At 37.0% G+C, this 23218-nt stretch overlaps 1 protein-coding gene across 15 annotated transcripts in view; it reads right to left on the reverse strand.

Moving 5' to 3' along the window:
• Window positions 1-23218, reverse strand: part of FBXL4 (F-box and leucine rich repeat protein 4) — a 57363-nt gene that overhangs the window by 25057 nt on the left and 9088 nt on the right. For all 15 annotated transcript variants that reach the window (XR_004780972.2, XR_004780969.2, XR_004780967.2 and 12 more), the window contains 3 exons: window positions 16072-16417; window positions 8788-9032; window positions 2230-2443 (listed from right to left, as the gene is read on the reverse strand). Coding sequence is in view for 8 of the 15 variants with exons in the window: in XM_035561740.2 (XP_035417633.1) it covers window positions 2230-2443; window positions 8788-9032; window positions 16072-16417 (805 nt within the window). In the remaining 7 variants the exon portion in view is untranslated. The remainder of the gene's footprint in view (window positions 1-2229; window positions 2444-8787; window positions 9033-16071; window positions 16418-23218) is intronic.

The raw sequence follows: 23218 nt of genomic DNA on the forward strand, positions 1-23218 counted from the left end.
CACAAAAGGTATCCCTCTTCCCATTTCATCTCATTTCACTATGTTTCAATTTCGGTAACTGACTTTTTGTTTATCTTACTGCACAATTAAAGAAAATTATGATCCCTCATTGGACATCTCATTTCAGTCAACCTTTTACCTACCTTTTTCTCTCTCCATATTAATTCCCTCTTCACATTTTCAAACATATCACCCCAATTCTACATCAGGGAGATTAATTACAAGATTACAATCCTTTCAGATTAACAAGTATCACAAAAGCATCCTATCCAAGTTGTCTACCTATCTCTCTAAAAATTTATCTTCCTTGGTTAGCTTCTGTTTATATTTATGTAAAAAAAAAATCAAAGCACTACCCTGCGTAAGTTTCATGACAAGTGAGTTTTCTTGTCAGCTACAAGCAGATTCATGTAAATACACACATGAAAGACGAATGAATCTTCACAATTTAAAGTTTTCAAAGTCAGGAAATCTTTACCATCTACATCCAATCCAATTTCAAATTCTTCTCAGCAAAGCAATAGCTGAGAAATGAAAGTTACCAAGCATTTTCAGAATACAGCGCAGCTGCTGCACTATTACAAATGTAATTTTGTTTTTAAAGTTACCTGAGTAAAATCAAGACAATTGTATAATTTTGTTTCTACTGTTGATTGAATAATCTTTACCTTTAATACAATAATCTCAGATCATTGAAGATGATCTTTTTTCTCTGATAGAGGAAAGTACTTTTCAGACTCTCAGATCTGAAAAAGCTGTGTGAATTATCTCTATTACAGAGCTCCCACACAAAGTGATGTAAGGAGATTTATCCAAGACTTACAGAGAGACTAGAGAGCTAGAAACAGAATAGATACATCCAGAGTAGAGCAATTCAAAGTTCTATTCATAAGGCACTTAAAAGTAGGGCTCACCAATTTTTAGCTTGAATTAAACAATAATAATGTAAGATTTCAATACATGGAACAAATATTAAAGTAACAAGTTATTGAGGGACATTGGCTTCATAGTAATTGCCTACATACCCCACAGCAAAGGCCAACAATTCAAGGTAGCTGACCCTCTAACTACCTTGCATTAACCACATCACCACTACAGACAGCTGTCTAGACCTTGGATGTAAAAGTACATACAGTTTACCAAAAAAAAGAACAAAAAGCAACTAACCTTGTAACCTATGTTAACTGTTAACCACTTATAAGTGAAGCAAAATAAACTGTAACTTCATATACCCCCTTAGAGATCCTGAAAATGAGGCATGACCTATAGTTCAGCTCCAGTTCTGTTGCACTAAGTTGAATACCCCAACACAACCCACTGTAAAAACCTCACTTTTGTGTAATGAAAACATAAACAGAAGTAATAAACCCAAGTTAACTCTTCCGAAAATCTTTAACCCAGAACCTGCAGAGATACGTTTTGTTTTTTTTTTCCCCCCCTCACGTTGGAGCTCTGCTAAGCAGCAGCTTTTGCAGCAAAAAAAAAGCACAATGAGTATGAGAGCTTCCATGTAGTAGTAAGGTTGTAGTACATGAGTAATGCTGCTAGTGCGAAGTAATGGAATTGCTTTGGATCCCAATTGCTGAATTTAGTAGGTTACAACATTGAATTGAGCAAACTACAACAGTGTTTACAATTAACGTGTACAACATTCCATCCTAGACAGGGAACATGCTGCAAATGATTATAATGCTGATTTGGGAAGTTGAATAATTATGTAAGGAAGTAATTTTTAAACTGTACTTGGAAAGTATTCTAAGAAGTGTGTTCCATGTCACAAATACTGCTAATATACAAAGACAGTAGGAATCTAGCAAGCAGCTAGCTGTTCTAAAGCAGAGGATGTTGATAATTACTCTAAGTTACATTACAATGTAACGTAAGTTACATGACAATTTCCCCAATTATATTGCCAAATACAGTCTGTGTGGAGTACACTTCAAAGAACCAGAAAAACCTTCACATTTATGATTTTACTACCTTGACAGCCAGTGAAAAGTCACTCATGCTGCATGCAAGCTAAAACAGGCTGATTTTTTGGTTTGTTAAATCCATTAGTTATTTAAAAAAACATTTAGGTCTTTGAGTCTTTTTTTTTTTTTTTTTTTTTTGAAAATTTACCTTTGAATTCACATACAAAATTCTAATTCACTTCTTCAGCAAAGAAAAAGTAATAATTTTACCAGGACTAAAAAGACTTATCAAAAAGTTAAAAATACTTGTTCCTACCTCCACTTTTGTTCGGTAAAGAATGAGACGCTTTAGGCTGCCCACTTTGGCTATGTGGTTGAAAGCCTGAGGTGGTATTTTATCACATGATGAGAGATTTAATTCCTGAAGATTTGGACACATTTCAGTAATGACCTCCAAACATGTTTCATTCAGGAAATGGCCACAAGACAACTCAAGACGAACGAGTTCAGAGCCACAGACTTTTAAGAACCTGCAATAAATCACATTAAGTAAAAAATAAATGTGGTTTGTAATGAAAGTCTTTGAATACTGTCAAAACCTTAAGCACGAAAAACAGGAAATACTTTCTTCAGCAATAAGAATCCTACAGACCACAGCAATTATGCCACATCAATTACTTAACAGAAAACATGATTAGGTTAAAGTAAATTAATTGTAACCACTCTGAAGAAGTTACTCGTTAATCAAATTTGTACAAACTCAGAAGACCAAATTAATGAACTGAGTTAGAGATCAATATTCAAAAACTGAAGGTGGTCTGACAGTCAAGGCTGTTTCATCAACGTTAACGTATGCATCCTAGACATTATACTTTTTGACCACATACATCTTAAGAAACAAAAGGCTATATAATGCTATACATGACAGAAGGACACTGATGTCACTATAGCAGCCTTAAAGAAGCAATTGTACCTTGAAAACAAGTTGCAAAAGCATCATTTCAAGGGGAGAAAATAAAAGTTTGTTTAGGGAGGTATTTGTCAGTGACACTAAAGAATAATGAAGGACTTGATATCTCTTTGAAGATCCAAGCTTTCAAGCCTTCCCTTTTCCTTATTTTTCACTACTCACTCAAATCATACTTGCTATTTGTCATCACCCTTCCTGATCCCTTTCATCTTGCACATTACCCAGCTCCTGGGCCTTACTTTCATTATGCAAATCCTCTGCAACAAGGAGGGGAAAGTAGATTCCAGGGGGAATCCTCCACCCCTGGAAGTTTCTGAGAGTCACCTGAGACCTCGACTGACCTGATCTATAGCTGGGGACAGAAGCGCTTCAAGTGGGAGCTTGGAGAAGACAACCTTCAGAAGTCCCTAATACCCATGAGCTTACACAAACAGAAACAAAGAGACTCTGAGGAAAGACAGAAGCCCCAAACCCATGGGGGTTTTCCTAACTATGTCCTTCAAATCAATTCTTCCACTATTTTTAGTGCAACTCTGCAGTCTCTCTTCAGAATCCATTTTAGCTTGTAAAAATCGGAGCTTACCAAACACCAAGCACCTGTTTGTTGTTTTCATACCAGATACAGCGAATTCACCTGTAAGCTAGACTGGTGAGCTCTTACAAGAATGTCACAGCTAAAATGACACGACAGTTCATGACAATTAACACCAGAAATCTAAACGTTAGACTGCTATTTTAGACCAGCAACAGAGTTCAACACTGTTGTGGAAAAACACAGGATGGAAATTCCCTGGAACTCAGAGTACAGACACATGGATTCATTGCTGATTGCCAATTAGCCGATTCTTCTCTTTAATGAGTGCTTTAACAACACATTCACACAGCTTCTTTCATCAAGAAATTATCAGGTTTGTTTGAATGGTGATATTTTCCATAAAACCTTGTCAATTGCCATTTATTATACCTCTAGCTTCTGATTTGCTAACAGATAAATATTTTATGAACTATTCCATTGCAATAATGGATGTTAGGTTAACTGCCATATAATTTGACAGGGCTTGGCCATTATAAATATTGGTACAGATCAACACTTCTCTCCTCCTATCACTATTAAAAGTTAACATTACCAGGTCAGAGAAACATGATATTAACCTCCTACACTTGGAAAAGAGCTCAAAGCTCACCAGCTAGAAAAGTTATCTTCGTAACATTTAATTTCATTACACTTAAAACACACAGACAGAGCAAACAGAGCAATAGCAATAAGCTCACCACTTGTCCTTCACGACTTTCCTGCCTTTTTGGAAAAGGTTCTTCAGGAGATATTAAATAGAAAGAAAGACAAGGCCAATAAGGGACACGCAGCAGGGTACGTGAACAAAATGACAGGCATGAAGTGAAGCAATGAACAGAAATGGGAGGAGAAACTTGAGGAAGTCACCAACTAGAACAGGACAGAGCACATTAGTCAAAACTGCACACTTTGTTAGCACTTCATAGGCTGCTTGGGGCAGAGGTTTTTGCTAACTTCTTTCCCTGCAGAACTCCAAAGCCATATGGCAAGGTAGAACATGGGGTTTCAGGCTTCCCAACAAAAGTGGCATTGCCTTCATACTTCTCAGACTTAACCGATATTGGACACCTGGCTGTGACTTCGCTCATTTGAAAACAGCCAACCCCAACAAAAGCACCTTCTATCCAAAGCAATACTTCTTCACATACTTCTCCCTTTACTCACTGAAGATTGACTGGATCCTATTTATAACATCTCCTCTTTTCTGCATAGTCATCCATCCCTTTAGTCTTCCTTTTCCTAACAATGCTTTATATATGCAATTTCTAAAGTGATTTCCTTCCGCTCCCTTCATGTTTGTTTTGAACTATGATCAGTTAAACAACCGAGTAGAATCTGAACACATACCTTAATTTTGCTAGGCACTGGAACAGAATCATAATAAAAACATTAAGACTGGTATGACTAGAGAACAAATGGGAAAACACAGGTATAGAAGTACCACAGAAAACAACAGAAAATACAAGGGTCAGAAGAACAGCATGCATTGGTGGAAGCCAGAGTAGCAGGTCACTGAGATCCTTGAAGATATGGATGTGCAGTTTCTCAGGACATGCAGATTAGGAGACGAAGGACAGAGGCACAGGACAGGAAGATGACATTCTGGACAAACTGCTTTGGACACATCTCTGTTGTCCTGGTGTGAGTATGTATACATGAAAGAAAGGCTTTTTTTTTCTTTTAAATGAAGTCACCTTCCCTTCCTCTAAACTATTCTAATCATTAAAACGTTGTTTTCAAATCCAACACGTATTAAACTTTGTCATCAGATCTTAAAACATTGCATTCAAGTAGGGAGCTTATTAAGTATCTGATTAGTTTCAGTTACAGCAACCCTAGGGTTTACTAAAACTGTCAAAATCAAAAAACAGGCTGGAGTTTTAAAATGAGAATCCCTGTCAAGTCGTACAATACTCCTATTTTCCGTGACTATTAGACGCATGTTGCAGAAACTTATCTAACCTTCCTGCTAGTTTGATTCATAGCAAACCATCACCAAGCTAAATGCTGTCAAAGCACACCTGTAATAAACATCAACTAAAGACTTCGAATTTTAATGACAACACAATTGTTAAAGAAATATTTCTGGATGTGCTTGAAATGTCAACATTGCATCGCAAAAGTGAAAGTTAAGTTCTATGAATTCATTTTCACAGTATAAAATGTTAGAGGCAAATAAAAATCCTACCACCTTAGGTTTTTCAAGCAAAACAGCTTGAATAAGCCACATTACAAAAGATATACAGAAACCTGCATGCAGAACTCTGTTTTTAAAGCTGCCATCACCTTTTAGGTGTTTAAATGCCTGAGCATCTATTCAGCATCTTGGTATTTACTACCTCCAATTAACTCACTCCGCTTCTCCTATACAGGTCTTGTCCTACCATGCTGATATTCCCATTGCATTGACAAATTCACCACACCTCTAATGCCATGAGAAACAGCGTTGATTATGTAATGCTTTCTGTGAAATCTTCATTTATGCCCTGTCACTTTGCATTTCTGACACTTGATACTGCTCAAATATTCATTTCATTTGTCTTTTACTTCTCTGTATACTTTTAGTTCACTCTAAATCATAAAGTTCAGTTAATTTATATTATATGTTGATCTGAAAAATTTATGATAGTCATTTTTAGCCCTAAGGAATAGATGTTATCAATAAGTAAAAATACCTTCAGCTTTGCCTCAGGATGTTCATATGCCTGAAGCATTCTATCTTCTCATGAAACACAATATTTGTTTCAGTCATTTCTTAAATTACTCTTTAAAAAGTTTCTACTTTAATATATTTTTGCAAGAGAAAAAATGATTTTTCTTTTTACAGTTATTTGTGTGTCACTTTAAAAGATGTAAGTACAAATTACCTTTTTTAGGTGTCAGAAAAAAAAACCAAACATTATGGAACATATTTTCCAAAATAAATCTCAAGCAAGAGTATCATTTAAACGAGCATCTGCTAGCAGGAATTATAAGCTAAACAGTATAGTTGTGAGAATTAATCTAACTCCACTGGTTTTCAATTCAACAGTGACTATTTTAACACTAAGTGCAGAGAAAAAAGTGCAAAAATATATAAAACAAAATAAAAAGAGGTTCTGCAAAAGTCAAATGCCTGTTATCTATTGAAGATAAGTTACTCTGGTTTTAGCATTTTCCTGATTTTATATTGTAGCAACTTATAATGTTTGTGAAGTTATTTATAAATTTAATTTAGAAAATGACATCCACCCCCCCTTCTCAAATGGAGGAATATAGGCTGGCCTTAAAAAATAACATAATGGAGCTCTTCAAAACAACTTCTACATCTCCATTTAAGTGGCTTGACAGCCATTCATGATCGTTTATACAGCAGCTTATCACAAAATGGATAAACTTGAAGTATTGGAACAAGCAATTTAGTCTAGTTTGAACTCAACCTCAAGTTACGAAACAACTTTTTATCAAGTAAAACCAAAATAAAAGACACAGCTTGTTACTCCACAGGACACCTCGCTGCCTTACTGAAAATTTCCTTTGCAGAAAGAGAGCTGAACATCAATACCAGGTTCAATACCAAGTAAGTGCCAAAAAGGATGAAGAGAAACCAGCCAACTGATTCAGAAACATTCATGCAGTAGGCAGCAAGAGAAGATTTTACACTAATAAATGTAGTCATACATGTCCTCTACTATTACATGTAGAGACAGAAATATGTAAATATTTCATTTCTGAAAAGGACAATTACAATCTGAAAGTGTGAGCAAGTTTTTTGGAAGACATAAGCAGTTAACTGATAAAACAAGCAACACAGTCTCCCCAGACAACTCTCCAAACTCAGGCCACATGAGAAATGTCTAAAAGTCCAAAAGGAAAAACTGTGGGAAGTCATGACTAACATGTCCTGGATCCTGCAATACCCACATAATGGTGATATAATTATTTTAGAACAGCTGACTTCAAGTCAGGGCTGCTATTACATCAGCAGTGACATTAAAAAAAAAACACATGAATTAGTTAAAAGGTATTTTAAACTAACTGGAAGACAGATATGCCAGAATTGCAAAATTTGTAGTTCTCTGAGCTTGGACATTCATTTCTTTTAATACCACACAAAGTTTTTAGTGGCACTGCACATTTAAAAAAAGTCATTAAAATGAAAAAGGTCACACTAAGTTTTCAAAAACACATTTAATAGCTACACATCAGAAAGCAAACACTTCATGACATCAAGTTCTCAATTAAGCTTACATATTTATTTTCTGCATGATGTATCTAATATGAAATCCAAATTTAGGAGAATTAGGAGAAACATCTGTATCCCGTTCAATTAATTGATGTTTATCTCCTTTTTCTAGCAAGAAGCACAAAAGACCATAGCATAGGGCTCTTGCATTATACTGTAAGCTCTAGAAAATGGAAATGACAAAGTATTTCTTCAAATCATTTTACTACCCCAGGGAAGGCACCCAGGCACCAAAGAAAAGACAGCCTTTTCATTCAAAAAAGACACAAAAGATAAGACAATGTTTTAGATATATTAAACATTTCTGGTTTTTAATCGGTCAAGTTCACCTGCCATTGCTGATTAACTTAGTTAAAGCAGCAATTTTTGTATAAACGAAATGCACTGATAGATGCTGCTTAACTGATGCAAACAACCAAAAGAGCAAGAAATTATACGTTAAGGAAGCAGAGAACACAGCCATTATACAGAGAAGAATCCCTGCATATTTGCTGCTTTAATAACCTACAGCATAGTCATATTTTCAACTCAGTGTGAAGATGCACTTGCAAACCCCGTTTCCCAACGGGACTCATGTTTTAAATCATTTTTATGAAAATATTTGCATTTACATTGCACTCCAGTGATTACTTAGGACCCATACCTTGTAAGCATGCACTGTAATCTGTTTATTACTGCAGCCATTCTAATACAGTCCTACTGATGACTCAATCTGTATGTGGAACAACTGCAAAGGTTTTCTTTGTAAGATGGACTTTCTGCAGCTTAGCTCTCATGGAATCTTTCAGAATTCCAGAAGAAAGCAAAACACCGCTCCCACTAGAAGATGCCTCTCAGTCACAGGCAGTTTGAAGCATGCAAACTATACGCTGAAACAACTTCTGCTTCCATATTTAGTACCTCTTACTGTTTTAGCTGTTTGTTTGTGGGTTTTTTTTGGTTTTGTTTTGCTCTACATAACAACATTTACAACCTTTACAGTAAGTCAAAGACATTTCTTGTCTTTTAATAAGGTTTCAATCATTTTTCAATCACTTAGTGACAAACCTGTGCAGCAACTCCACAAAGAGAGCTTGTCAAAATACTTCGTACATTTAGCACTGACCTGCTAAATCCAGAAACAGAAATGGCTCCCCTGCTTCCAGTCCAAGATAAATTCAGCCACTGGATGAGAGTGCAGCGAGACTGTAGGTATTCCAGAGAGGTGTCATTAATCCTCGCCCAGTAAGGTTGTAAACTGAGATGAATGTACTGCAGAGGATCACAGCAATGTTGATACAGTAGCTTACAAGTTTGTGCTAGTCTACACAGGTCTGGTACTGTAAGGTGACTCAAAATCAACTGGATGAGCTATATTAAAAACAGGAAAAAAAAAGTCAGATGGTCATACAGCACTTGAAATGCTAAGGCAAAACTGCAACGGAATAAAAAAGTGTTCTAACTTCAAAGAAAATGATTTAAGTAAAAAATAAGAAATAGAAAAAAGTAACTTCTCAAATAAATCATTGATTAGCTATTAAATAGGATTGCACTGCCTTCTCAATTTGACAACATATTAAACAAGAAAGGAAAAAGCAGATCAGCATATGAAAGTGACAGGAAGCTTTCAGATTAGAAGTTTTTTTACCCATGCTAATTTAAACAGTGATATATATGTAAACACTATGTTTACATATTTCCCTTCACAATGTCTGCACTTCCATTGATCAGAACACTGAATTGGCATCCTCTTTCTTCTCTGGATTCAGCTTTAAGATGGTAGCATATCTGCAGAGTACATGAAAATCATACCATGTCCCAGTTTCCCCACAACTTGAATCAATTTAAGATTTATTCCTCTGCTCTAAAAAAAAAGTGTTTTGATTTCTACCTTAAATTTTCTCCCCTCCGTGCTGGACTATGCAACTAGATAAAAATTTCAACACATTCAGATCTTCCTTTATGAAGTAATCTCTTTCTTGCTGTAATATTCTGAGAGCATTTCTGTTCTATGCCAGAGTCAAATCTGAAATGCAAAACCCCTTTTTACCTTTATCAAATTAAATCATCTCAGCTTCAGAATAACCACCAGCCCTTCTCACTATCTCCGCTATATACATTTTTAATGAGTTATCTCACACTCAGAAAAGAAGAAATATCTTGTCTCCTATCACGCTCTGGTTTTCCTTCTAGAGAAAGATTAACAAATACAGAAACACCCACAAATACTCACTTTTGAAAATAACAAAATCCTGCAACAAAAAACACCCTCCCATAGCTTAGATACCTGAGAGAAAACACCTGAAAAATGAAATCTGAAAAGTAATGTTTATTTTACTGTGGCTGCCTTTAACAGCTGTAAGCACCTGCACTCAAGTTATGTAATTAGAAGTGAACAAGCACTTTCAAGCAGAGTAGGGAAAAAAAAAACTCTGAAATGAAATCAGTGAATCAATGTAAACAAAAAAATAACTTAAACTGAGGAGAGTCCTGTGGCCCTTTCAAAATACCATAATGTTTCATTTTAATTTAAATAATTTAATAACCACCAAAAATTGTAATAAATTGCCTGACATAAAACCAAAGTGAAGCTTTTTTCCAAGCAGACTGTACTTCTACAGTACCAGTTTATGCAGCTAGCTTCCACCTTCCCTCTTCCCCTCTACTTTTGGGAGAGAAAAAAATAAGTAAACAATTCAATTTCCTGAAAAGTGAAAAGTGTTACTTCCTACTCAGCTCCAGATTTAGTATTTGGATATCAAACGCTCCACAGATCTACACGCTCTTCAGAAATTTAACATAAAATCCAATGCCAAAACATTGTGCTTGCATATACTCAAGTTTGTCTCAAGCTTGATTTCAAGACTTTCCTCTTCCCTTCTCCTCCATCTTCCTTGCCCATAAAAACACTCCTGGCTTTTTACCTCTGCCTCAGCTTGATACTGTGGATCAGAGCAGACATTTCAATGTAATAGCAATGAAATGCATATACACATCACAGTTAACAAGTTATAATCAAAATTTGCTCCCAACTGACATTTAGGTTGTTAGCATTTCAATAGGAGACGCATCAAACTAGGAGCTAATGTAGATACGATCCTAAGTTAATATTTTGATTTTTCCTTTGCTTGGACTTTTGCTTTGCCTCAGCTTAAAACACAAACACTGTTTTTGCTTTGCAGTAGGATATACCTAAACACATACACATTTTTCTAAGATCACCTATTAGCTTTAAACAATTTTTCAATATTCTGAAAGACACTTTCCAACTGTTTCGCAATCTTTCAGATATTCTGCATTCTGTAAACCAACTAAATATTTTGTATTTTCTCCCTCAGATTTGTCCAATATTTATTAGGTTTTCTAAAACAAACAGCTCAGCAATGAAGGCTGCACAGTTAGCTAAATATATGTCTACAATTAATGTGGTGTAATAAATGTCTCATACAAAGCAACACAAATTCTGTTCAACAGAAAAAAAAGTTACTTTGTGATTTCTGAGCAGTAAAGATAATGGTGAATAAAACTATAAATGCCTCACCAGTGTTCCTTTACACTGATGACTATGAGTATTTTATAACATAGAGGACATTGCAACCCTACCCTACCAAAGATGAAATATCTAGAATGAAAAAAAAATGAAATACCACTATGAAAATAAAGTATTTTTTTCTTCCTTTTAATTAAACAAATATAACAGGTTCCAAATGTACAGGCTAATAACCAGTAATCACTGTTAGTCTGGACTCCGTCAGAAATTCACTATTTACATAGGTGTATCCTAGCATGAAGTACAATTTGATAACATTGTGAATATGCAACATGATGTGCTGTATTGTGCTATGCTGTGGTCACAGTGATTCTATGAACACCATAAAACTATCTGCTTTGAAAATTGATCTCATAACACTGCTTCCTGCAAACAACTGTTTTTACTCTGCATTTATGAAAAATTGCTACAGCTATTGTTTCACTTTCTTATAAATCGTTCAGTCAGAACAATGATCACTGAAAAACAGAGGGAAAAAATATAGCTAATTTAACACTGATTGCCTTTGATAGATCAAAAATCAAGATAATAAAAAGTATTTTCTCGCATTTCCAGGCGAAACACTGCACATACCCAGTTTTAGAGATCTGATGAGATCAACAGATGTTGGTGATAATATCTAAAAACTGGAGGCTTCCAAATCACCATTTGCTGAGTTGTGGAGTTACAATGTACAAATTCAGAGCACTATCTGCACACCAAAAGGATCCTGAGTCTTATCTGATCTGCCTTTTTTTTTTAATCATCACCACAGTCCTTCATTGCAACACCTTAAACATTTACATATATTTTGAATTATAAATTCAAAAATACAACATATTTGAAAAACAAAACAAATATCACCTACTGCATCGAAGTTTGCTTGTAAGCTCAGACAGGATCCCCATCACACGCTTCAATGCGCAGGATAAAAATTAACCAGGGCTGCAGCTTCTAGTACTACTTACCAATCAGGAAGATTTTTTTTTTTTTAAATAGGAACTGTAGCAAGCAATAATCACTTCAGTTCAATAATATACTTTCTTTGGCTATAGTATGATAACGTAGAACTTGACGTGGTCAGAAGACAGCCCTCTAATACTAGTCAAACCTAACATTTCTGGGCTTTCTATCAATTTCCTCCCTCAATCCTTCTGTTTGAGCCCTTCCAATATGAAAACATGTTAGCCTAAACAAACTAATTCAGAAAGACTCAAATTACTTGTAATTTTTTGTTCTGCAACTAGAGCTGCCACAGCTTAGGCTCTAAATAGTTAGAACTGCTATTATGACATGCTTAGATAAAGGATGAAGGGTACATGCACAAAAAGGAGAAGAAAGAAGGCAGGAAGTAGATAATAAACATTCTGTGGCTTTTGGTATTCCTCAGCAGAGTTTAAAAAAAAGTAGTTCCTAGTTCCATGATCCCATAGCTTGCACCAGCAAATGCATACACACTTAATAGCTTATGTGAATACATGAAGAGAGGACCTTGCAACTCTTTTGCAACATTCCGTTTAAGTCTCCCTTTTCTTCATCCTACCCACATAAAATGCTTTGGTGGAATGGGCTTTACAACACAACAGCATAGGCTCTGATCTGCTCAGCAATGGAAGGCTGTGAAGGTTTTAACCCCCTTCTTGATTCCAAGAACAGCAAAGCATCATACTGACCGCCTGCACAAATTATCAAGTCTCCAGGAAGGCTAGGGCTGTAGAGCTGTCTTCTCCATGTGCCGTTGCTCAGAGCCTAGTCTGCTACGGCAACTGGCAGTACATTAGCCACCGACCGAAGGGAACCTTGTGCCACATGGTTATCAGCTGTTAAAGCAGCTTTTAAGACCTTGCGTGATTCTCAATCCAAAGAGAGGCATAAAATGTTACCAATTATCTAAAAGCCTACAAATATCTGTTCTGGAAAGACACAAGAATTTTGTGATAAAAATGCTCCTTTTTATTGCTTCAGTTCTTCTAAGCATCACTTCAGGGATGTATGTCTTACATTTAAGACCAATTTTCCTGGAATGTAAGTGCCAAATCCATATCTAGTGGTAAAACTCATTTCCCCAGTAGACAAAAACAGCTCATAAATCTTTTAGGCAGATTCAGGAAAAACTGGCTTCAAGGAATGATGAAAACATCACTTATACCTTTTTGTATTGAAAATTTACATTAAAAATATATTTTGGACTGCAGCATGCAGGATTTCTCCTGCCTTTCCTCCAGAGGACAGGAGTTCTTGGTACCTGAGGTTCTTGGTACCTGAGTATCTTAGTGAGTCTCACACTGCACAACAGGTATGCTGTGGCAGGTATTTCTCCAATTTCTTGAAGGCTTGGTTCAGGCCTTCAGGTCTCAAGCGTGTCTGCAAAGATGACTAAAACTAAGGCCTTACTCATTCCACTTTACAAGCAATGCAAGTTGATCAAAGATAATGAGGAGAAAGACAGACATGAAGAGGCTCCTAGAAAATCCTTACTCAAATTTAAGATAATTTTGGAGAACAGATGATGAGAGCCCAAGTACTCCACAGCTACTAAGGATCTGTCAACACTGCCCATGAGCAGGGAAGGAATATTCTCTCATCCAGCTCATCACTTTCTTCTAAGGAATTCTACACCCCAGGAGCTGAGCATTATTGTCTTGTTGGCAGAAGCTAACCGGACTACAACAACGTTTTTAGAGCTCACACTGCAGCAATCAATCCTGAAGAGCAACATAGATTATGCTTTCATAGACCACAGAATTTTCAGAAAGACACTGAAAGCAAAACAAAGATTGGAAGAACTGTCGTCTACTTCAAGATTAGCATAGAAGACCCTTCGGCTTACATATTTTGTGAATTATGTTGGGTAGAATGAAGAAGCCTGAAACAGTCAGCTCAAATAAGAAACAGCCATGTATGAATACTAAGGACAGTTGCACGTTCATAATCAGCATGAGCCTACGAGAAGAAAATTTTTTCATGCAATGTGTCATAACCGAAATTGGAAGGAGTTGGTGGTTTCCTTACTTCATTACAGAATTCAAACACTTCCAGAAAAATCTGACACTTGTCATTCTTGAAGACAGCATGCAGAGTACTGCTCCCATATCAGATGGGATAAAACACTGTCATACTACAAAGCACAACATTTTTGTTGTTTCAATACCCAAGCATTCCAGTTGGATCAAGAAAGCAGAAGACTGGGACTGCTGCTGTCACAAAACCAGTCCAGAAATACTCCTTTGTAGTTTTCTGATAAGTATTCTAGCCATTCAGGTTCTTTAAATCAAAGCAGAATAAAAAAAATGTGCTTGGTATTGATAGACCATATAAATGCATTCATGAAACCAAACGTTAAAAAATTGATTAAAAAAGGTAGCTGGTACACAAAAAGGAAAGCAGAAAAGCACAATAGGGCACATGGAGGCAGGAGTTCAAAGGAGTAACAGGACTACACATTATAATTACATACACTATAATCTTGTTCTGCATAATTATACAGATTATCAAGAGTGAGATTAATCTCGGATAGGCCTCTGATAGGCAACTATTTTACAAAGCAGTTTATCCAGTCTTTTCAAACAAGACTGCCCAGATTTGAATCAAGTTTTCCCTACAATTAACGTTGTTTGAATGACAAAGATTTCAAACACATTTACGCATTTTAAGATGTTCTAGACTCAACTACGCCCTTGCATATGCAGAAAACTACTTTCTTTACTCCAATACAAGCAGCAACAGTGAAATATATTTACTATATGGATTCTGTGGAGGAAGAAAACACTAGTGCTAAGTCACGATGAGGATGGTATCCTCATCTGTTATTCCACTGTAGCAACAACAAATAAGCCCTCAAGAACTGAAAGAAGCTTTTAAAAGAAGATAAATACACAGGAGAAAGATAGAGAGAATTGTCATACTCTTTTCCTCTTTCCTCTTTACAAGCAGAACAAAAGTCCTGCAGGTTACTAGAGCACACAGGCACCCAACATGGCCTTCACGTGCTGAACTAGGGAGCTTCGAAATAAAAGATATAATGAAAACAAAATACTGTTGTGTTAGATCAAGTATTTCTGAAAATGCCCTGCAATCAGTGACAGTATCTCTCACCACCCTCCTTCGCTTTCACAAGTGAAACTGATTCAAGCTGAAAGCACCGTGAGCATTTGATATGTTACCTCAGAAAACAAAAACTGGCTTCTTTTGCCAGACTGCAGCAGCCTAAAGGGTAGGAATAGGTCCTGAGGTCTGACCAGCAAGTAAAGACTCCTCTCCACTACATGCAAACGCAGTTTATTTCTGAAGAGGTGAAGGTGATCATCTCTCCCTTCCTGCTCTACGATACCAGTCTCCGTGAACGTCTACGCTCCAGTAAGAGTTTCCAGGTCAGCACACAATATCCAGCAATCATATTTCCAGCAGTTCCAGGTTTTTGTAGGAGACCAGGAAAAGAAACTTTAAACCAATAAAAGATTTGGAAGCAAAAATAAATTTATACATTCTTTTTCCATTTTTTCCTGTATCATCATTGTCAAATATAAGGACTAAAAATTACTTGTGTCTGTACTACTGGAAAACTAGTGGAAGATTCTAAATTCAAGAGCTAGAAGTTTAAGGCTAGAATAAGTGGCAAAAAAAAGTACATCGGTGGAGGGATTCCTGAGAAGTGTTGTAACAATGCAAATACCAGCAAACTGACTTGTTAATATCCACCCACTGAAGTAGACAGACTATCATAACTCAGGCATAACTATACTGTAACTGCAGGAGACTCACAAAAGAATGCAAGGAACCGTAACCAAAAAAAACAACGTTCTTGGTCAGTACACTGCATACGGCACTTTCGCACTCAATTATTAAAAAAATTGTATTGGAGTATAAACATGTTTTTCTCACCTCATAAGGCAGCTTGTCAAAATACCCATTAGTCGGCCATTCCCTGAGGGTAACAATGCTGAACTGTTTGTTAAGAGTATCCATTCCACAGCCATACTTCTCTTCATCCTCATCTTCATCAATATCATTCATATCAATCATTGAAGTCTTCAGTGAAAGCACAGGTTTCTCTTTCACGCCGTGTAGTACTACTGCATCTAATTCAGTGTAATAGTCCAGAAGAGAACTGTTCACTTCCACTCGAATTAAGTTTGTGGGGAAGTTTATTTGTTTGATACAAGGTGTGAATTGCCGAGCCTGGGGACCATTCACTTTTGTAGGTGCCTCGGACCAAAGGATTTCCCATCTGTGGAAAAAAAATTGGGCATAAGTACAGGATTAAGATAAGTGTAACTAAACCCATTTCTGAACACAGAAGAGTGCTTTTGTCAGAAGTATTCAGAAAGCAAGAAACATGGTTGAAAGGCAAGTGAAAATTGTTACATTTTTCCCTAGCCTTGGTAAATATCCAAAGAATGAATTTACCAGGTCACACTACTTCGTAACCGTAGCATATTTTCTCTGTATTGCTAATTAACAAAACAAATGGTACATTCGTTGCCATGCATGTGTTAGACTACTGTTAGACACACATTCCAACATTTCACAGGTAAGGTTATTGCAACAAATGGACTGAAGATGTCTTGACAATGATCGTATGTTAGTATGCAGGGAACAGTCTTGTCAAGCAACTCAAATACAGTCAGCCAACCTCAAGGTTTTCACAAAAACACAAAAGGGGAAAAAAAACACACAGCTCTCATTCATTCACATCAAAGTAGTCCAAATTGCAGCATTGACAAATCCTTTAAAAAAAAATCACCTGTCCTTTATCTAACCAGGTAAGCAAAATACCATTTTTAGAAGCATTTCATTGTCAAATTATCTCATTAGTACAATGTTACGGTTAAACATCAGAGAAAATAGGATCTTCAGGTCATCTTTAAAAGGGCCTTTTGAAAAGAATATTAAAATTTCGAAACTGATAAACTATTTTTATGTTCTTTGTTCCAGTGACAGAAGAAGGTTCAGTGCATGCACAGAGCTTCCAAACATACATCCTCACTTGTACACACAGACCTCAAATCTCTTCCAGTAAATGACAGCAAACCCTGCTGCCAACTGAGTAATCTGGAGAATCAAGTCTTATATTCATTAGGTCTTGAGTGCTCCCAAGCTTGTCAAAAGGCCTGAAAACAGAAACATGCTCTTTATATGTGCATCGGTCCTCATCCAGCGAGTGGATTTTACAGGTCCTTCAGTCACAGGTACCCATCTTTTCCTCCCCTCTTCCTCATCCTCAAGTTTAGCTGATTAGTAAAGAAGGAAGCCTCCAGCAGCCACTGGCCCTTTGACGTTACACTTAAAGCAATCTCTGAACCCTGCCTGTGCAAAACCCAGACACTTCTCCATCTCTTCCACCTTTTCATATCAGCCTGGTCCCAGCTTCAAAGATGTGTCTCAGACTGTCTTATCCCACAGGTCTCAGAGACACTGAGTCTGCTTGCTAGTACCTCAGCACCTCTGCTCCCCGTAACAGGTGCCACTACTCTGAGCTTGCAAGTGCTATTCAACACTGACATGTACTGCATAACACACAGGAAAAACCAAACATGCTTTGCTTTCCAGATCCGAATGCCTAAATTCTGGCCATCATAACAGAAAGTAGAACATATAAAAGGACTTCCATTAAACATAACACAGTATAAATAAGCCTTAGAAGCTTGATATTTGCTCACATTTCAAGGATAGGAAAATTATTCCATATTGGCTGAAACTTCCATTTCACAATGGACGTTTTCAGGTATGCACAGACAAATTTTCCTATCCTACATCATGCCACTGTCCATGAATACCTTACAGAAGAATAGGAGGCCTGAAGAAGTCTTCTGTCAAAGGAAAAAAAATACAATGAACTAAAACCAAACATGCAGGATTGGAGAACATATGGAACGTCAGCAAGTACCAACACACTAGAGTGGACACCTCTGCCATAAGGTTAAGAGTTTTTTCTTTTTTTTTTTTTTCCCTGAAACTTATACTACGAATGAAAATTTCATTAGTTTAGGAGATGAATGTCAACTCATGGAAAAATACAACAGATGTAGTCCCACCGTCACACCCTCTTCCATAGGTCGATGCCCTAAGCAAATACCTAATGTTGGCATTGCACATGACCTTTCTTGAACACACCCAGATCACCACCTGACATTTTTCTTAGACACTTTCATATACCCACTCAAACTATCCTGAGGGAAACTCAGGACTGTATTTTCATTAATTAACACACACTGTACCATCAACTTTAACTGAACATGTCTTAGTTACTGACTTCTTTGGTGCCCTGGAGAAAGGATTAACTAGCAGTAGCACTGGAAAAAAAATGCATCTGCAGGCCTACATTCATCAAATTGCAAAGTAACAACCTCCTTCAGCAAGTACTGCCTTCAGCTCCCAGCCTTTGTAATAAACTAGAGAACAGTAAATGAAAGACATAGCAGCACTTTTTACAGTCTTGTGAAACTCCACATTACAAACCAAGTGCTGGTGAACAACAAGGCCAGTGACTATTTTCCACTGTCCTCATCATACTGCTTTCTTTTTCATCAGCAGCCTACAAATCATTCTCTGAAGGAGTCAGCCACTGGTTTAACAGGAAAACCTCAAGTCCACAAGGTTGCTTCTGACGTTATTCTCTCCCTTGGTGGCACCACACAAAAAAACAGGCCATAGTAATTGCTCTGGGTCAGGGTTGGTATATTCTTCCCTAGTGTAAGCAATCTCTTAATACATCCACTGCTGCAACTGGAAGTGGTCTCTTCCTCTAGAATCTATGCATCAATGTACCTTGACACTTGAACAGGCTATATGCAATCTAAATGGGAGAAAAGCCTCTATACTTGGAAATGGATGAAAAAAATATTTCCAAGAGGCTTCAGTAAGAACTGCATTTCTGCTGTTCGGAGTGTTTTTCATTAAAACCATCCGCTTCAAAACCCTTTGGAAGAAAGGCATTTTGACAGTCAAGTTCTGGTCTGAGGATGTGTATCTTATTATCTTCACTAATAAGGCTGCCTGCATTTGTTCCAAACTTAAGATCCTCCAGAATCTATTTAACCCAAGACAAAAGAAGTGAATCCCAGCAAATACTGTTTTTATTTTTTGTTGCTGTTTGAAAGCTTTTATGCAGAAAGGCAATAGCTATGATTATGTCTGAGTAGACCTAGTTACTTCAAGAAAATATATAGGAAAGATCCTTTGGAAAAGTGGCTCCTAGGACAAGTAAATCAGATTCTTCTCCTGTGAGACAAGATTAAACTGTCTGCAATCTACTGAGAAGACTTCTTGCATTATAAAATTGAGATTGGGGTAGAAAGTAAAGGAAGCAGTACATGATCCTGAAGCACAAAAAATAAGTGCCCTTTCCCAAGAAATTCACAATTCAGTTGGCTACTGACCATCACTTACCTGTGACGGTCATCTGCACAAGAGAAAGATCTGTTTTCCCTGAAGATGTCAAAACAAGTTATAAGTAAGGATGCAAATGGCTAGAACTTAAGTTGTGTGTTAGACATAGGTGAGATACAGCCCTGAAGGTCCCTTACCACACTCTAATGTGTTGATAGTATTAGCAGTGTTTTGTGTGCATTCCTCCAAGATTCACAGGGAACAAAAGGTAGAGCAGGAAGAAGCATCTGAATGCCACTGTCTACAAGCAAGAGACCCATAAGACCACACTACATTTCCAATTTTACTCCCTTTATTAGAATGGGAGACTTATTTGTTTAATCAAAGACGTCTGCCAGCAAAGAAATCTGCAACATTCCCATCTGGATTTGGCTTCCAGAGACAGAGCCTATTGCCTATATATAGTGAAATTCCTAAAAGAAGGAGAAGCCCTTTACTTCATCTCTCTTCCGTAGCCTTCTCTTCTGGTTGCAGTGGCTTTACAGGCTTCAAGACCTTCAGAAAGAGGCCTCACGTGCAGCTAACACAGCTAAGCCTGAAAATACTGAGCCAGGCTGTTCGTCTACAAAATCAAACTTGGAATTTTGTTCAAAAGAGCATCTAGCAATATTCTAAACAACATGAAAAAAATAAGTTAAAAATACGTAAATGGCAAGACTACAGAAGGCAGAATGGTGCCACTGGTAGTTCTGGAACTGCTCCCAGCCAGTAAAATAATTATCATCTCACCTTTGAGAAACAACCTATTTAGAATCTGTAGAAAACAAGCTGGGGGAGGGGAGGTGGTTCAAAACAAGCAAACAACAACAACAACGCACAAAATATCCCAATCTACTAAAGAAGCAATCATTGCGTAACAGTAAAGACATACTGTGAAACATCACCCCAAGTACTGCCACACATCCCAGATGAGTTAGGAAACTGTTTTTTGGAGCTTTTATAAAAACACATGAATGTGGTGTCACTATAAGGTACACAAGATAAGAGAAACTGTCAAATTAAGTTAAAAAAAGACTGTGACAGAAGAACAGGGACCATTTTTTCTTTTATATTCCAAATTTAAAAATCAAAGTTATTTTTGTAAAAGGAAAAAGTTGAAAAACTTTAGAAAAAAATTACTTCTGACTTGAAAGCTCCCATTTAAACGCACACAAGCTCTTACTGTCTGACAGCAGCTAACAAAGTGTTAGGAGCATCAGAGTGTTTCAAAAGGGTTGATACTTAAGAAGCCGTTAGGGAATTGTCATGAATAAACCTTCTGGGTAGATGAGGAAGAAAAAGAATAAAAAAAGAAAACACTGCCCTCATCACAGAAGCTAGTTAAATCCTATCCATCAGTCTAATACACTATGAGAAACAAAACACGAGGTCTCCTCCTTGGTTGGGCCCAGCTCACGCCACTATCAGCTGCAGTGCCCCCAGTACAGCTGCATGGAGCTGCCTCTTCTGCAAGCTGAACAGGGACCCACCTTTGTTACCAAGCCCAGACCAAACATTTGCACGTACTGCAGTACAAAACCTACACGCTCACATCAGCACAATCATTGTAGTGTCATATAACAAAAAAGAGGGATTTCTTCACTACAATATTCCCTTAATCTCACTTCAGTAGTTTTTGCTTGGATTTTCTGCACTCAGCTAATTCGTTTAAGAAATTGCACATGGATACTAACATATGGTTGTATATAGTTTAAGAAATTACCAAAACTAAAAATACTTCTCACCAGCAAAAGTATGAGTAGCACTAATGAAAAGCACAAAAATGTCTCCGTGTGTAAAGATGCATGCTTCTCTGATATTTATGATTTTTAAAAGTTGTTTTATGCAGAGGTGAGTGATATAATGTTTTCTGTTTTTAAAGCAGCACAAGATGACAGAGAATACTCAATTCACTGGAAACTGTGGTTAAACTATAATGAAAAAAACTCAAATTAGCTGAGGAGTTTAAGCATTAGTTAGGCAGAATTACATTCCAACCTGAAAAATAATTTAATGCTTTCTCCCACTCAATGAAGAGTTGATCCCACCTGTAAAAAGACTTAAAAAATAAAAAAGCTGTGATTGACAGAAATATCCAATTCACCACCACCAGAGGAACCCCACTAAAGACCCTTTTCTGAACACATGCATAAGTCATTTTTGGCGCAACTGAAGTACAGAACAAGCAACAGAGCAACCTGCAGGCCAATTATGTGGGCTATAGGCATTTTCCTACAAGGATATATAAAATACCTCTTAAGCAAGAACCGTGGTACACCAAGCCACCACAGAGCCTCTTGCGAGTTAGGAGCTTTTGCACACAAAGTCTTGCATGTGCTGATATTCTAAATACTGCGCAAAAAAAACACATTATCCAGCTGGCATAGTATAATCCACTAAGCAGAACATTTAAAGAAGTCTCAGACTTCTTCCTCTCACAACAGGTTTGACTCCAGAATTTGGCCTCCTTTTTATTTCAAAGTACAAGCTGGTGAAAAGGCCCTTTTCTAATAACCTGCCCTTTCTGCGGTGATGTTCAGAAAGAAACAGACCAAGAGCCAGCAAATAAAAACCTGTAAGTGCTGGTTTGTTTTAGGTAATCAGGTGATTTAAAAGCATTACAACAGTCAGAAAGAGGAACACAAGGCTCTAAAAGCCCTCTGAGTAACTGAGGCATAGCCTCCTAAGGAAAGGAAATGGTGTGGTAGTTCAAGTTCAACATGCCTGTCAAGCACTGAATCACCTGAGATTATCAACAGCATTCCTACTTCCAGAAAGTTATTCTTAGTTGACATCTCAGATTTTTTTTGGAAGGGAAAACAGGGGAAATTAAGCAGAAGAGAGGACAGATTCTTGTAACTCTTCATATTCCCCCCTATAGGTGAGCAAAAGGAAGGAGAAAAAATACTGCGTACATCATGTGGAGAAAGGGTTACCTCACGCTATGGATAAGACACATTTGCATCTTTCAGAAGTAGGAGACAAAGGAAAGGTGCATCTGCAAACAGCCAACTCCTACTGAGGAAAAAGTACAAATCCCTCTAGCACTTCTCTAGCAGCAAGACCAGAAGTTACTGAAAATGTAGAACGGATAACTGGTTCCAAGGCTCGCTGAGACTGCTAGCCTTCTAAACAAAAATAACACTAACCTAGGTAAGCAGAACAGAAAATACTTCTGTCTACAAAGAAAAGCAGGGTCCTACAGAGATTCCATCCATTCTTATGAAAGAGGGGAAGTCTGGGCTCTCAGTCTAACCACATTGCAAGAGGATAAAGAACATCCCAAAGTTTTTAATGAGTATTTTTTCTTTTAGCTCTCTGAACATTTTTCTTTATTTCTAGTGCACCTTACTAAACAGCTCCTTCGTTTAACATTTCTTAAGCTTTTTTTTTTTTGAAAATGTATTGGTCTTTACTCAAAATTGGGAAAAGTTTTGTGTTTTATGAACCAACAACTAGATAGGCATTTTTTAAGACAGCATTCGCTTATTTTTCAGAATTATATCCTTGCATCGCACTGCAGCATACTATCTTACGTTATGAAGTTACAGAAATAATCTCTACATAAATCTGCACTACATTATTAAACAAGTAAAATTAAAGTTCACAGAACAACTGACCAAAAGTCATTTCACATTAGGTTCTAAGTTCAGAAGTCTTA

This window comes from Cygnus atratus, chromosome 3 (assembly GCF_013377495.2).
Source record: "Cygnus atratus isolate AKBS03 ecotype Queensland, Australia chromosome 3, CAtr_DNAZoo_HiC_assembly, whole genome shotgun sequence".
In the NCBI taxonomy this organism is placed as follows: domain Eukaryota; kingdom Metazoa; phylum Chordata; class Aves; order Anseriformes; family Anatidae; genus Cygnus; species Cygnus atratus.